Source organism: Asterias rubens, chromosome 1 (genome assembly GCF_902459465.1).
Source record: "Asterias rubens chromosome 1, eAstRub1.3, whole genome shotgun sequence".
Taxonomy (NCBI): Eukaryota; Metazoa; Echinodermata; class Asteroidea; order Forcipulatida; family Asteriidae; genus Asterias; species Asterias rubens.
In genome coordinates, this window is record NC_047062.1 from 32,506,336 (window position 1) to 32,523,884 (window position 17,549).

The 17,549-nt window shown below is 40.6% G+C and overlaps 2 protein-coding genes across 2 annotated transcripts; one reads left to right on the forward strand and one right to left on the reverse strand.

The window, feature by feature from the left end:
• Nucleotides 1–8,132: 8,132 nt before the first annotated feature.
• LOC117295379 (echinoidin-like) lies at nucleotides 8,133–8,636 on the reverse strand. The gene has a single exon (XM_033778040.1). It carries the CDS (start codon nucleotides 8,634–8,636, stop codon nucleotides 8,133–8,135), a length of 504 nt encoding a protein of 167 aa, XP_033633931.1.
• Nucleotides 8,637–12,583: 3,947 nt separating this feature from the next.
• Nucleotides 12,584–17,074, forward strand: LOC117295457 (galanin receptor type 1-like). Its single transcript, XM_033778164.1, has 2 exons — nucleotides 12,584–13,292; nucleotides 16,716–17,074. The coding sequence occupies exons 1-2, from the start codon at nucleotides 12,584–12,586 to the stop codon at nucleotides 17,072–17,074; spliced, it is 1,068 nt and encodes a 355-aa protein (XP_033634055.1).
• Nucleotides 17,075–17,549: the final 475 nt, after the last annotated feature.

The window sequence follows — 17,549 nt, forward strand, 5'->3', positions numbered from 1 at the left end:
AGAAACTATTTAGTTTAGAAAACAATTGTTTCTTTATTAACTTCAACCAGGGCGAAAGGTAGGATAACCAGCCGTGACTACTACTTTAACTTTGTGGATGGAGGTGACTTCTCTTTATTAACTTCATTTCGCACAGTGCATTCGTAATTTAGTCATCCTCAGTAAAATAAAATGCAAAACTGTTCCCCCCCAAAAAAAAATAAATATATATATACACAGCAAAAGGGATGTACACATGGTTATACCGAAAACTGATTATACAATGATACCTCACCATGCATTGACTCAAAAACTATAATACTAAACTTCCTCCCCCTTAAAAACAGCTTTCAGTGTTGGCACACGGGACAAGAATGTCCAGACTACAGTTATCACATCTTGCTCTCTTCACATGTTCGAGTGTCCTTAGATTGCCCTTGATGTGTAAGTACCTCAAACAAAACATGAAAGGACTTCTTGAACTTGAATAGCCTCATAATCAAACTCCGCAGAGCTCGCTCCAGGGACCTGGATGTTTTGTCTTCATGCTTGGATCTCACATCCGAAGGTTGTCAAAGACCCAAGCTCAGAGAAGTCTGGTGGGTGTTTCCATTCTGTATCTTTGGTCCTGTTGTTTTCTTTTCTGGGGAGTGAATGTCTTGGGAGTGACATGGTACATGTTGTCATTAGATAGTTCTTCAGATAGTCCTTCAGATCTCATCCAGGTCTGATAGTCGTACTCCATCACTCTAGTACTCCATCCATCCCTTGCATCACTCTCAGCATCATAAGTGGATTAAGTTCACACCAGGTGAATGCTTGAGTACACCTCAACACACATGTAGCTGGATCACTACAGGTCCTATACACCTTGGCATAGCTGGATCACTACTAGTCCTGCACCATCCTTCTTTCACCAGAGGCAGTTGTCAGCTAAGGAATTGCTCCCTCAATGTACAAGTAACAGTCAAACACAGTGATTCAATTTATGTAATTATTAAACATTTATTTCCATCATGACCACTACAGTACACAGACAAATCAAGACAAAGAATGAGCATTGCTGGAGTCTCTGTAAAATAAAATGAATAACAAGAAGCAATTTTCTCCACAAGACAATCAAAGCATACTGATCAATGATCATAACGTCCGTCGATATTTCAAAAATACTCAAAAACTCAATATTTTTTTGACATCGAAATCGCCGATGTCACTTTTTTAATCATATTGATATATCGAAATATGCAAAAAACAGGCATGAAATTCTTCATTCAGCTGAAGAAAAAAAACCCTGAAAATAATTTCATGGTGTAACTAAAGAATGCCGTCGATTATTTTGTCCCTTTTTCATCTGGTTCTAGCCCGCCACCCCCTTATACATCAAGCAATAAAACACAACGGAGCCAGACTGTGCAGAATAAAGTGTAGAAGGTATGCTGTATGAGGAGAATTGTGTCAAAACACATGGAGCCAGACTGTGCATTAACAGTGTACAATGTCTGCTGTCAAAGACCAGTATCCTCACTTGGTGTATACCAACAATGCATAAAATCACAAATCTGTGAACATTTGGACCAATTAATTGGTCACCAAAGTTGCAAGAGAATAATGAAAGAAAAAAAAATTTGTACAATTTTGTGTTCTTTCATCAGTATGCATAATAAATGGATGCATCAGGCCTGAAGTCTTTTAATATTTGAGTGAGAAATGTACATGTACCTCTTTCTCAAAAACTCTGTTTCTCACAATGTTTTATACGGTCAACAGCTCTCCATTGCTCGTTACCAAGTAAGTTTCTACGCTTACAGTTATTTTGAGTAATTACCAATAGTGTCCGGTGCTTTTTTAACAAACTGCTGTAAGTTTTGTACTGGGATCATTGGGAGACTGTGGCTCCACGGTACCCACACTGCGATCTCAACTACAGTTTGGGTGCCCCAACTCTAGCATTCAAGCTGGGGCCAGTCATTTAGGGCGATTGTCAAATTAGTGCAGAACATGGAGATTGCCGTGTCTCAACTCATTGGTTGACTCGACTCATTGACACAGAGAAAAAAACACCTCTCGGGGTCAGTTACTTTCAAGGGAAAATTTATTTCCTTACTCGGACAAAAAAAGGATTCACAGTTAAACAAAACAAACAGTTAGCACAACAAATAATGACAAGTCCCTCGTACCTCAAGAGCCTTCAACATCTTCCAAAATACTATTATTTGGGGTTAAATTAATAATTAATTTAAATTAATTTATCTATGTATTTTTTGTTTAGGGTGGGGGGCATTACATCAAGTTCTTTCGCCTGCAACAATAACAACAACTTGATACTAAATAAAACCAATTCATTTTGGGCTCTATTATTTCTTGGCATATTAATTTCAATACTCCACACAAGAAGATGATAGTTCATTACAATGCACAGTTCAAATTTTTCCTTCAAAACATCAGTTGGGCAAAACATACATCACACAAAATGAATTGACATCGATAAAATTAAATTTATGTTTTGGAAGGCATACATGTATCGTTAGGACCAACTGAACAAAGAATAAAGCTTTCAGCTCGGGTAGACAGTTAATCTTGTGATGAAAAACACATGTTTGAAACATATTATGTGTTGTTACTTTGCCTTCAAGACAATCACTACTGGTACTGGACAAAACGCACATCATCCCCAAAAAAAACAATAAAAAACCCCAGAACAAAACATGTACCCAGTGGTACACTTGTTAGGGTCATAGTTTTTGGAGGGTCAAATCTATTTCCGAATACCACGGCCATTTATTTGGGATGAGTCCACTTTTAAACACTACTAGACATTACTAAGCATCAACTGACAGTTCAATGAAGAAGGTTTTATGATGGACTCACCTGAGTAACTTGAGGTAGTTGTAACACGCTGTTCCTTGTCTTTGAGCTTGATTGAATGCTTTTCACTGCAGGGAGGGCCAAATGAGCAGTACAGTTGTGCTTTTATCAGTTCAGCAAACACTTGTACATGTATGGTACCCAGCACCATCCACACTGAAGCTGGTTTAAACTGTGCGAGATATAAGAACTAAACTGTTAAAACATGTAGGGCCTACATAATGTAAATAAAACAGTCAGGATTCAAACTGCATACATGTAGTTAAAATGTGAGTGGTATCTTGACAATTCAATAAAAAACATTTGCATTTAAGGTAAAAAAAACTTTTCAAAAATAATTGTTTTTCTGCTACCGAGTTTGTCTGATTCTTTGTACCATTGACCTAATTCAGACTAGCTTCAAACAGTCCCTCAGAGCCTTAAGGTAGGTTTATACCCACTGCGTATGCATAGCACGAACCCATTTATCAGTTTCCTTGCACTGCACGAAAGTGTGCACACAAATTGACACGTGCGTTTCGGCACTCGATTCAGACCATGAATTTCACCTTTGAAATGGCAAGGCCGTTTTCATTAGAGAATCTTTAAGTGTATGTGAAACTTTTTCAAGGGGCATCAAGGCCAAGAGCAGCATGACCAGGACCAAATCTTTAATTGAACCATTATGTAGCCTGGGTGGTCTTGACAATGCTACTCGCTTTACACAAAATTTAGTCCATGGAAATAAGCGTTTGCAATTTGTGCCATCGCCTGCACAATTAGCAATGGCAAAAGTTGCATGAATTGTTATTTTGAAATCTTTAAATTACATGTAGGTGATGTTTTGAGGGAGCACCATGTAGAATATCTCTTTTGGAAAAAACCCCAACTCTACTCAAAACTGTCTGCCGCAATGCATCTTTGGAATTAAAAATTAGTCACGACTAGTGTCAAAGTCACAGGCACGACTAGTCGAGAAAAGTGGCCGAGAGCGTGGCCAATCGCGCACCAATCGTGGGCCAAACGTGGGAGGATATCCATGGTTTGGTTGGGGTGGGATCTCTAGGTCGGGAAGCTGCAAAGTCTCCCCATGCTTATTTTGAACATGTTCAAAATAAACAAAGCCGGGGCTGGGCAAAGTTGTAGTGGGAATGCCATTATTGTACAAGCAGCGTAGTAGCATTGTGGTATGATCTCTATGATCGTAATTAAAACGCAGCACCGTCGGCAACCATTTCAAAGTAGAAAACCACTTGGTCAGCAATGGTCTTGGTGTAATCGTCAGTAATCGTAGTTGCAGTTAGAAAGACTTGTTGTAGTGAACAATATTTCCTGGCGCAAAATCTACCTAAAAGGGGTGTTACAAGGCAGCGCAGCTGTGCATGTGCGCTGTCCGTTTACAATGCCTGCCGTTCACTCATGTAGCGCACACGGCTCGGCCGCGGCTCGGCAGTTCGTCGATCTAATAGACTGGTACCTGCGGTTCAGTGCTTGATGACCAAAACATAAAGTGAAAGTAAAACAAAACATGAAATGCATGGGACAGGTTCAAATATCAACCTGAGACTGTTTCGCTCCGGGATCTGAATAGTTTTTGTAGCTTTCTTCAAAATATTTGTATCAATGGTGTTATGAAAGGATTCATGCATCATTGAGGATTAAGTTCGTGTTCCTAGAATTTGTATCATGATTTTCAAAAGCGGTAAATATGGAGCGAATCTGTTGACTGGCTGTCAACAATTTTCTTGTTTGACCATTTCGCCCTGTACAATTCAAATTTAACTGGCTCCGCTATCGGGAGAAATGTTATGTTATCGCAACTAGCAAAAAAAAGTTTTAAAAAGTAATCACATGGTCCTCTGTCTGAACATTATCCCAACCAATGATTTGTTTACAGGTAGAACCAAGGTCCACATGCATGACATGGTTGAAAGACAGGAAAAAAACCACTGAGCCAACCCGACTGTCAAAAGTAGTATGCAGGTTTTCCTTTAAACAACCCATGCAATACACACCCAAACAAACTGTTAATTTATCCAGTTGTCAATTCAACAAGTCTTAAATTAAAATGATCTCGGAAAACTTTCCGTACCCTGGTCTGTTCACTAATTTTTATGTTTTTACAAAAAGGAATATCATTTGATTGAGTTCATTAGATACTGTTTTATTTCATAACGAATGGAAGTTTCCTTAACTTAGTCTCAATGACATTTTAGTTTTCTCACCATAAACCCTTCTGAATGTTTTGTTGGTCTTTATGACAACTGTCGGAAATAGACGAGCTTCAGGCATTATCCACACGTGTGTTTCGAAGATTACCGCCACACTGCAATTAATCCTACCGCACACTGCATAATGAGGTTCAGCCCACCCGCCACACTGACAATTTAAGCTATGTGTTTGCACCATTTTAGCTATTTTGAAACCTCGTATTCACTTTAGAGACTCTTCCAAAAGATTTTACAACTATTATTCAACTCACCTCACTCATTTTGCAGTGGTTTTGTCAACCGAATCGGCTATAAAATACAGAATAACCGGAGAGAAAATTTAGAGTCTTCCGCGGTCAGCCATTTTGTCTTCAAAGAAAGGCCAGCGTCTCGCCGAAAAATGTGCTCATCAAAGTAGCCCCGACGTCACACTGCGGGGCTCACATTACAAAGCCAGGGGACCAGTCTAATATCGAAGGGGCGAGCCAATGTGACTATGGCCGTGTCCGAAACGGCGACTTCGGCTACAGCTACGGCTAGATCGCGCGCGTCTGCTATCCTTCAACACTGGTAGACGCGCTGATCTAGACGTAGCTGTAGCCGAAGTCGTCGTTTCGGACACGGCCTTGTAGCCGAAGTCGTCGTTTCGGACACGGCCTTAGGCCGTGTCCGAAACGACGACTTCGGCTACAGCTATGGCTAGATCGCGCGCTTCTGCTATTCTTCAACACTGGTAGACGCGCTGATCTAGCCGTAGCTGTAGCCGAAGTCGTCGTTTCGGACACGGCCTATTTGCATATCTCAACTGTTCATGGATGGATACCATTGGTCATGAGAACGAAGGGCAACCATTTTATTTTAGGGGAAACTCTTTTCGTGCTATGGAGGAGATACAAATAAGATACAAATTTTGTTGAGCCATCAATGTGGATAAACGGTTAAAGTATAGCATTGGTATTAAACATGTTGATGCTTTGAAGACTTTTGGAAACATGTGTAGATTGTGCGACGAAGAGCTGTAAAGGAAACCAACCCTTCGTGAACATCCCCATTAAAGAATGGAGCAAGTTCACCATGATTTCTAGATAACTAAATTTGTGGGCAAAAAGAATTCCCCTTGACCTAAATATTTGATAACCAGCCCATCACACTGTAGACTTGATGATAAGTCGTTATCGCTACCCCCTAACACACATTCTGCCGTCATGCAAAAGTCACAGCTAGTGCGATTCTTGTTCATGCAACGGTCGTAGGAAGCCCGTGGCAAGGTCCGTCAGCACACATATGGACCCTGTCTATGTTCTGCTGAGCAAAAATCAGGATGTGGATGTACCAGTCAAGTCATACTTGTGAGATGGTATTTTTTGTACAATTTTTACATTTCATTTATGCATATATTTGTTCATTCACTTTCCCGATGACATTTGACGAGATGTGCTCATCTTAACTGACGACGTTCATTTTGTTTTAAACGAAGTTCCGATCAAATCAGTAGGTATTGCGCCCTCTACCGTTGACTAAAAAAACACAGCGTCTCCAATCAAGACTAGTCTCTATCAGGCACAGCGTAAACGCTTGCCATTCTCGGCGACAAGATAGACTTGACCCCAAGTCTGACTTTCGTCCTTTATTGACACCCCACTGCATGCACCTCACATAAAAAGAGGGCGCGCGTACAGAAGCTCTTATTTATTATTTATACTGGGTGCGTTCTTTTAGCTTCCCTGTGTCGACCCCGGTCTGCGCGCCCCGGTACGTTCGAATAGCTTGACGGGGCTCACCCGGGTCAGCCCCCAGTGCCCTGCTTGTGGAGTGGGTCACTTGGGGGTGACCTGAGGTGCATGCCGTCACCACAAAAGGGCGAATGTGATCGTTCGATTAGCTCTTTTCAGCTGGGGCTCACCCGAGCACGAGACCCGACTTGAACCAAGTCTACAATATTAACCTGGAAGTTTATCTTTGAAAGAGCAAGGCCATTTTCATTTGGTCAATGTTAAACTTTTGAAGGGGCACCAAGGCCAAGAGGGGCAATACAGGCCATCTTCTGTAATTCCAGGCCTACAACATGGCCACCATAGGGAAATACACAGTGTTCCGAAGACTCACCATACTGCGATAAAACTCGTTACATTTAATCTTATTTCTTTGACATTACAAATACATTATTTATTGAAATGAAATATTAAGTTTTTTTGACACACTGAAAGTGCTCAAATCCACTGACCATGCTAAGTAATCTTGTTGCAAGAGGAGAGGTTCAATGACACTGAAAGGTTGCCATCAATGGGCCACACGGGAGAAAAGATGGTGTCCCTGAACGTGAACCTATACGTTATCAAATGACCGCAGAAGTGCATGGTTAAAATACATTGAAGGTTTCCCTTCATGGGCCAGAGGAGAAGATGCAGTAAAGATGGATGACGAGTAATGGGGAGAGGTTGATGGTATAAAACATTGTGAGAAATGGCTCCCTCTGAAGTGCCATAATTTTCCACGAATTTGAATTCGAGACCTCAAGTTTAGAATTTGAGGTCCTCGAAATCAACCATCTAAACGCACACAACCTTCGTATGACAAGGGTATTTTTTCTTTCCTTATTATCTCGCAGGTTTGATGATCAATTGAGCTCAAATTTTCACAGGTTTGTTATTTTATGCATATGTTGAGATACACCAACTGTGAAGGCTAGTCTTTGACAATTACCAATAGTGTCCATTGCCTTTAAAGGGCCGCATGAAGGCGCAGTGTAAAACAAACCAACTATATTATATGAAAATATTACAATAGCCCAATAGGCTTATTCATGTGTCCCACCAATCTAAAATTAAAGTGTTCTCATCTGTCGAAGCCTGTCACCTCCTTGTTCTGCCTCTGATATAACAAAAACCTCAAAGAAAGTCAAGACCAGAGGCCGCTGCAACCATTCTTCAAACCCACAATTCGGTGTGTACTGTTATATTGTTTGACGATCACGCAAGACATTCTAAAAGTTGGTTGGTATCTTACGACACAAGGTACAACCATAAATCTGAATAGAGAGAGTTTAGAACTTGATTTCAAACTAAAAGTTGTTGGATGTTTTGCGAACCACGGCTCCGCTTAGTACCTGGCTGGTATTTTACAGACGGATGCCCGGGATGAGCCACAAACCACGTCATTCCACAAGAAGTTAGAGGGGATATCCAGGATCTCCATACATTCTCCATCACCGCTGGGGCCTCCGTTTAACCAGTTGGTGTAGCCCTGTGAAGGGCTGTCATCAAGAAAGCGCCAAGTTGGAGAGCCACTCGATGTGTCCTTGCGGTAGCCGAACCAAGTTTTCATGCCACTTTCTCCGTAAACGGATTTGATAAGCAGTAGGAGGAAGTCATGTTCCTCTTGGCTCACAATGGATGCCAGATGAGATGGTCTGCCAAGGCGTGACAAACTCTGACAGTACTGTTCAGCTTCATCGAAAGTCTTCTCATCCGTCACAAGAAGGTAGCAATGATTCCCAAAACTTGTCCATGGACTGATGCAAGACATGCAGGGAGATACGATCAGGAAATGCGACTGAAGAAGGAGAGCTGCAAGAATACTGAAAACAGTGAAGTTTGCTGCCATGTTGAGCGACGAGTGATAGCGTCTGTACTCGGCAAATTGTTGTATGTTAAATGGGCTGGCTAGTTTGCATCCCTTTTAAAAGCCAATTAATTATGCAATGAACTCATTCATTTAAATTTTTAACACTTTACGGCTGTAGGCACTTTTTATTATATGAGTGCACTTATTGGAATACCCGAGCCACTGTCCCCTTTAAAGGTCTGTAGTTTGGTAGTTAACCTGGAATGGAATGGCAATAAAAGCTGACGTTGTACAGCAGATATGGATAATGCACTTTGAGAAACATTTTACCTCAAGGTATAACGGTTATGAACAAGAGCAAACTTTTTATACCTCAAAAATTGAACATAAGAAGCGTTATGAATAAATAGGATTAAAATAAACGAACGGTCTCTAATGCCTTTTAGCGTGGTTGCTGTTGATGATGGAGTTAATTTTTTGATCGTTAAACAACTCTACGCACTGACTGACAGTCATGCTGCATAGGGACCCATGCTTAGACATAACAAAAACTAATTAAAAATTGAAGGCAACTGTCTTCCAAAGACACTGGACACTATTGGTAATTGTCATTTGGTATATCTCAACATGCATAAAATAACAAACCTGTGGAAATTTGAGCTCAATTTTACTACGGTACTTCAGAGAGAGCCGTTTCTCACAATGTTTTATACTATCAACAGCTCTCAGCTCTCCATTGATCGTCAACAAGTAAGTTTCTATGCTAACAATTAATTTGAGTGGTTACCGATATTGTCCAGTGCCTTTAACTTAAAGGTTCCTAGTTCTTAAAGCGCATTTTAAATTACGTATTATTGTATAATTACATTCCTTTAATCTTTCTAAGCTCCCTTGGGAGTATATAACAGCCCCGGCTACCGACGGAATGTCCTCCTCTATCCTCCTAAGTGAAGATAAGCAATTATAGAGTGCGTTCGTTACTAATAGCTTCCCTGGGTCGACCCCACGGTGCTCACTTCGGGTGAGCCCCTGACAAGAGCTAATCGAACGATCACACTCGCCCTCTCGTGGTGACGGCATGCTCATCAGGTCACCCCAAGTGACCCACTCCACAAGCAGGGCACTGGGTGCTGACCTGGGTGAACCCCGTCAAAGCTAATCGAACGTACCGGGGCAGACCGGGGTCGACCCAGGGAAGCAAACCGAACGCACCCATTGTGTCATGACCGGGATGGGAACCCCCATCCCGATGACAACCACGAGAAAGTTTAGTTAGATGCTCTAAACTGCTCGGTATTGACACTCACGTGGCTTAACATGAGCTTGTTGCAAGGAAATACATCAAAAGTCATCGCACGCTTATGGTGGCCTTTAACTATATTAAATGCATTATCTAAAATGCAACTGAAGGAGAGCTGCAACAGTGTCTCTTCCATTATGCAATTACCCCCCAAGGTTGACACACTACTAAATGAGTAATATAACTCGTGTGGCCTTTGATCGGTGTATTCCAGCCCTAAAGTTCGCAAAATAACCCCATGAATTATACAAAGGTTCCATTAGGTACTGGCTCCCAAGTACGCATGAAAGTTTAATGGGCGTGGAATTTATACCAATATACGGGGTTTTGGGTTTCAGGATAGCAGCCTTTAGCCTTCAAGGTTGCCATATTCATTTTGATTGACCATTGCAACGGGAGGAGCATTGGAGACCTCAGAACTTAGCATAGACTGTCAACCTTTTTCTTCTTTATATCTTGATGGTTGCGATTTTGAGATGTTGCCGAACATGGAGCGATTATGTTCAGGAAGGAGTAACAATCATGATTAGGAATACACCATCTGGAACGTAACTGACATTAACGTTTCTCAGATTCAAATTTTGGGGCATATGGTTAATTTGTTTTACATAACAACATTCGAAATGAAATGTTCGTTTAATGCTTTATAAAAACGTAATAACCAAACGTATACATTGAGTAGGTCATTTAAACTCTTAATTTTCATGAAGATACACTTTATGCAAGGCATTTAACCGATATATTTGTTATATTTATCTTTTGATGTAGGTAGTAGTTTAGGTAGTTGATTTTTTTTTTTAAATTTTCCGAAAAATTTAAATTACACAAAAATAAAAAAATAAAAAATTACTTCACTGTGGTAATGTATTCCCTTTTGAACTATTCAGGTTTGGTTTACATGTTAATTTCTCCCGTGTTTGAGCAATAACTGCCGCGAGCGAACGTGCCGAAGAACGGCGCTTTGGTCCGCTCATGTAAGTCCATCAGCAGCTGGTAATGTAACAGCTAGCCCCGGTCTACCCAAGACTGTTTGCTCTGTCGCTACATCTCGTCCTGCAACATTGACGTTCGTGCGCCCTATTGTTTAGTTAACACGCTCCAACGCAATCACTCGGTGTCAAGTGACGCTAAATTGGAGTTTTTATGAGATTAGATGGCGGGTGGCTGTGCCAGTCCTTGCTCTGGTGGGCGTGTGTATGGAGGGCCCCGTTTCCTGAACATCGTGACTGGTTTAATAAGAAAACAGCTTTAAATATTTATGTATTCACAACAACAGTCTGACGTTTTGATCCTAGCAGATTCTTCCTCGAAAGGCTAAGACAACCAGCAAGCAGAAACAGATACACTGGTGCAACCAAAGCAGTCAAGTGGAAATAGATGAAAGAACACAGAGGAAGCAGGTGGTGAACAAAGAGGGCGCTAGCAGAAGGGGGGTGAGATAGCCTGAACATCTGAAGTCACACTTCAAGGCTCACGAATAAGACCAGAGAGTGGCCTCTGTCATGGTCATCCTTACCCTTCACCTAGATTCATATGCAGACGACCGCAAGTGCAGCTACAAAACGTCACCTCGGACCAATCAATCAAAACACAGAAACAGACTGTTATACGTCACTGCACGTTTATCCAATGAAATGATCAAATTCAACGAAATCACTGGTTCTAAAAAGCAAGTACTACATGTCTTTATCAGTCAGGGGACCAGTCGAGTTTTACCACAGAAGGTAGGGATTTGGGTATGAGGCAAACTGGAGGGAGAAAATATGTGTGGTTAAAAAGGAGACAGTAAAGACAAAACGTTCTTCCTTCTGGGATGATCATACCACTATACACACCATATCCATATCCACAGTTTCTCCCTACTCGGACAAACACACACATCCGGACAGTAACCTAACAAATCGATTTATGACTAAAAATATGCAAACAAGTAAATGAGTACGGTACCACATCGTCATATATTCATGTTCACCATAGTCAGCATCTTCCATTACAACAATAATTTCATATAGCCTAACAAATTCCTGCAGAAATGAGCAGGATACCAGTCACAAGTTGTACAAGTCGACATGGTAGTTTGGCCGGCAACATTTTTTTCCGGTAATGATAATTGCGGCGTGCTAAGCTAGTTTTCGTGATTTAACAGCTCGATGAAATTAGGCCTTGTTCTGACCTACATATTATTCCCCTCCACTTCTTTGCAATTTAATTTATTTCCACATGAATAGTTTTGATTCGATTTTAAATGATATACATCTTTCGGCCGGCCTTGTCAATGACAGGCATCCAAGATTTGCAATCGACCGGGAAACGTATAGATTTAGGCACGTCTTTTATGTTAATGTCAGCTAATAAACCACTCTGTGGATTACTGTGGACAAAATCGTTCACGATCGATGGCCATTTTTTTCATCGTAGGAACAATTACTCCTTAATTGGAGCGTAAAAGACACTGTTTTTCACCACTCACTGACTAATTGGATAGTCATTTAGCCTCTAGAGAATAAATGGATATAATATTTGGTCAATTTCCGTTGATACGGTGTACGGCCAGATGAGTGTTGCTTAGTATATATCAACGATTACGCGACATCAACATGCACCATATAAAGCCTAGACCCAAAGACACAACTTTATCAGCTAAGGGATAGCATTCATAACGGGGCAGCTACTACCAATATTCCTGATGGATCAAATAAATATCTCTGTTGGATCCTTTCCCTTTACTGGAGAAGGACAAAGTGATGGAGATGCAACACCAGACGTCAGTGATGGTTTCTCTAAATTCATCTTAGCTCTCTACTGTCTTATCTGCGTGGTTGGTATCACTGGTAATTTATTGGTTGCCATCGTACTCCTCCGTGTGCCGTCCCTGCGGTCTAATACCAGTGATTTCTTAGTGCATCTCTCCATTGTAGATTTCACGATCTGTGTTCTGGTCATCCCATATTACCTAGCACCTAAACCTAACCCTTCTACGAATAGTGGCTTCTTTGGTGTGGTGTGGTGCCGAGTTTACACCTCCGAGCTCTTGTTCTGGTTCTTCACGATGACGTCAATCTTGGGTTTGACAGTGGTCAATTTGGAGCGCTATGTAGCCATCGTCCACCCACACAAATACAAGATTCTTTTCACCAAACGAAAAAAATACATCATGATTGCTGGATGTTGGATTTTTGCCGCAATTTCAAGATCTTATTTCATCTTTACTCATGAAGAAGATGAAGTAGTGGGATGCCATTTTAAAGTATGGGTCAACAGAGGAGCTCAGGCGGCATTTGGTCTGTACAGTTTCACATTCAACTTCTTCGTTCCATTCATTGTGATGTTTTTTGCGCAACTTAAAGTTATATCATCGCTCAACAGACAAGTGAAGATGTTAACTACTCGAACAGGTTAGTAAATACCAATGTATTGTCGTGGGTTCGAATCCCCCCGAGAAATATGCCTGTGGATTTGTTTTCACAGAACTCTGGAAAGTACTGAGTCTCCAGTGCTTACACACATCGGTGTAAGGGTCAAACCTAAACCAAATCTTGTTTTGGGGCTAATGAGGATAAAGACAAATTAGCAAAAAGTGCTTAATATTGTTTTTAATCATGCTTTACGTAACGCAGCGCATGCCACAATTTGGTAGAACGAATAATGAGAAACTAGAAATTGAGTATAGAAGTAAATTGCAGGTACAACCATATACGATCTCTTTTGAGCGAGTGTTGGCTCCACGTTTTGAACAGTGTGGTCTCGATATTTTGAGAATACTGTTCTAAAGGAGGAGAATACTGTACGAACCGTCGAGTCCACAACGGCTATTTTCAGAAACAACACTCCCTCAAAAGAGATCTTATATACTATGGTTGTACCCGCAAGTTTACTATTCGGTATTTAAAGTTACTTCTTATTTTTTCCGCAACAGAAGAGGTTCAAACACCATTTAGAAGCCGAGTATTCGTGAAAACGGACACAGAAGTGTTCCAATGGAGACAAAAGAAACACTCACTTGTTGATATACCAAAATGACCTTGTATGTTATTATAATGCATTCGTAGTAAAATATTATAGTACTACAATTAACTTAATTCGATCCTTGATGAAGGATAACCAAGCCTAAGACCAAGGGCAACATAGTACATGGTCCCTGTGACCTCCGTATACTACCGTCTGAAATGAACCATTTCAAATTAATGATTAACAAAATTGCGCGAAGATTATTAGTTTTCGTCATGTGGTTCCTCATATGAGATGATTTGTTAATAATGGTTGATCTAGATATCAATAGTAAACCAGAAGGTTGTGTGGCATCTGAATGGCACACGAACAATAAGATATTGACAAAATAAGGAGCTAGCCAATATAGGGGTCAGACTGGATAGCTCAGAGCGCCGGTACATTAATCCGGGGTCGTTCGTTCAAATCCTGCTACAGTCAATGTTTCTTTGTTTAACCCTAAATTAATGTTTTATTTAATGTGAGTCGGTTACTTCTGATTAAGTTTGTTTTCTGACATTTGGTCAATTTACAAACTACATTACGGGAAACATAAATTTCACAAATGAGATTTAAACAATGTTTGCGGTAACACCATGTAATGATACTCTCTAAATGAGTGGGTAGCTCTGAAAAAAAATGTTGGTTCAACTCGACGTTTCGATCAGTATGCTCTGATCGTCTTCTGGAGAAAGCAATCTGAGATGGTTTACTACAGAAATCAAAATAAAATATTACACAGGTTGTGTGAAATATTACGAGTTTGCAATGTTGTATACAACCTTCACGAACTATATAAAGTTTTACATAATGCAGGCCGGGTAAATGTTTTCATAAATGTTTTTTTTTTTTTAATCTTTAATTAAAACAATCAATAAATATATTACCTTTTTGCTATGTAAACACGAGTTAATTAAGTTTTATTGATTTAATTGATAAGAAAATACTTCATATTTGGGTACAATACTAAACCTTTACAAATTTCAAAGGCTGTTTCTGTAGTTGTGTAAATGTTAGCCAGTTACTCGTTTAACAGTTGCGAAACGGGTGGTACATATTAAAAAATAAAATAGTGTCGGCCAAATAACTGTGGGTCATAGGTATCGTAAGGTATGGGCTTGCTTGGTGACAACAGAATTCTTGCGAGGAGAATATTGTACCAATCTCTTCTTTGAAAGAGCCGATTGGTGTTGACCTTTTATTTTAGTTTTAAACTACCAATGGCGAAACCTCCGTGTTGCAGAGTCAATGTATGGCAAGCCTGACTCTATATTCAACTCGAACAGAATAAGTACTCCGAAGCCAAATTCTCTCGTGCAACTTTACACTCATAGTATTATTTTTGTTGTAAAAAATACGACGTGACACAAGGGATAATTTCGATGATGCTTTTCAAGAAATGATAATTCAACATTAGATTATCAATCAGTCCCTATTCATTTCAAGGCGTTTTGCATCTGTCTTTAGCTTGCTTAGAGAGCCACAATATCGTGGCCCCCGGGCTGGATGTATAACGATTTTCGGTTTCGAAATGGTTTATTCGTCCGAACTCAGGCTTGGTACGTCCATCGTTTGACATATTATTTGTGACACTGAAACATGCCAAAATTCGGCAAGGGGGTATTTTGGGAACGGATTTGAAGTCATGGTATAGTTGGCAGATATCGCCGGGCGTGAAGTAAACGTTTTAAACTAGTTATTCACTTTATGCAAATCTTAATTTGCAATGTGAATAATTATTTCTAAACGTTTATTCCACGTCCGATGTTCTACTTTCCCACCATGACTTCAACTACGTACCCAAAATACCGCCTTGTCAAATTTCATTTTGCCCAGAATTATTCAAAACACCATGTAGTAGGCCCTAAACTGCAGATGGACATTTCTTGATAAGGTCCATCCCGGGAGCCACGATATCAAAGTGGCCCCCTAAAGAAGCAAAAGATAGAACATGAAAAAAGGCAGAGGATATCTTTGACAAGCGAATAAATAACCACTCCTCGGTTGAAGTACCATCGGTACTTGAACATTGACACCGCCTTTAAGAGGGGATTCATAAGAAAGACATTCAGAATAGACCTTTCAAACGCAACGCCACAGCGCAAATACTTTTAATCGGTACGTAGACAAAACTCAACTGTGGCAGAATTTCAGACGACACTATTGTTATTTTTTCATATCTCATAATAATATACGATTATAGTTATAGCATGACTTATTGTTGTGATTGTGAAATGATCAAATATTTATCATCATTCAATTTGTACGTAATAATATAAAATTGTCTCACAGTAAAAATCGTGTACAAAACCATTGGGAACTAGGCCACATAGGAAAGAAACAAATATATCTGGACATAAATAAAATCCCTAGTGATCCACTAATGGGTAACAAACACTAAACATTTTCACACTGTGTCTCCTATCCCCGTGGATACAGCCCGGGGATTGTTTTTACCCCGCGGTTACCACTTCCACACTACCACGAGGTTCCGGTTGCACGTTTCAAGAAACCCCAGGGTTTTACCGCATACCCCTATCAGAGCATGGGTGGCTATTTCCCGGGGTATGGCAATTTGCCGGGGCAGACAGAGGGCAGGCCGGGGGAATCACGACCATAGTGTGAAAAAGATGGCCGTGATTCCCAGGGGCAACCCTGGGGTAACGAGTAGTGTGAAAAGACGTTGCTTCCTGAATCCTATTGAAATGAAGTCATAGGCAACACAGGTTGGATTCGAACCCACGACCGTCATTGTTTAAAATCAGAATGAAAGGAATCTGTGGAAATATTATGTAATTTTTTTATAAAAATTGTTTTAATGTTATCTACAGCTTCTTTGGGAGTGGATCCAAGCGACCAGCGTGAGATGTGGCAACTCCGAGCCTCCCAAACCCTGGTGAGGACACTCCTAGCCTGCGTCATCACATTCGGTGTATGTTGGATTCCAAACCAAGTCTGGTTCCTGCTCTTCAACTTCGGCGTTCCAATGGCTCCAGGTGGCCCTTTCCATCTGCTCACTGTCATCTTAGCCGTTGGTAATTCCTGCGTGAATCCAGTCATTTACACAATGACCAACAAGCCGTTCCGTAAAGGGATCAGGGCGCTGTTTTGTAAGCAGCGGGGTTCGAACCAGGTGGCTAACGGTGTTGCGACTGGCACTGTGTCTGAGATCATCTCTACTGCCCAATAGAGAAATATTTTGATACATCAAACCCCTATCAGAAACAACCTCTTCCGTTGCAAGCAAAAGCACATCACTCCACAAAATAGACAACAGATAAATGTTTCTCAGATTGTGTATATTCATTGGGATTATTCTTTCTGCGTAGACATAACCACTCCGGATCTCACAAATCTGACCACAAATGTAATTTCCACTGGTTAGTTTTATTGTGTGCATCTACATTTATATTAGGATTAAAACAACGGTTCCAAAACCAATACTTTACCATTAAGATCAATCTTAACTCTTTGTCAAATCAAGCCCTTGATCATTTTAGAGGGTTTCACTGCAGTATAGAAGCTATTTCCATTAAGCGCATTTCACGGAAGACTAATTTGCCTTAAGCACTCTAAAAACCTCACTCTTCAATTAAATATTTACCCGGTTCCAGGTCCGGGGCTGACCCATGGGTCAATGTGACCCGAAATCTGTATAAAATGAC

What these genes read in the sequence shown, in the direction of transcription:
- LOC117295379 (XM_033778040.1), bottom strand. Translation starts at nt 8,636, where the DNA reads ATGGCAGCAAACTTCACTGTTTTCAGTATTCTTGCAGCTCTCCTTCTT.
- LOC117295457 (XM_033778164.1), top strand. Translation starts at nt 12,584, where the DNA reads ATGGATCAAATAAATATCTCTGTTGGATCCTTTCCCTTTACTGGAGAA. An exon ending in GATGTTAACTACTCGAACAG is followed by an intron (nt 13,293 to 16,715) that starts GTTAGTAAATAC and finishes TGTTATCTACAG; the next exon opens with CTTCTTTGGGAGTGGATCCA.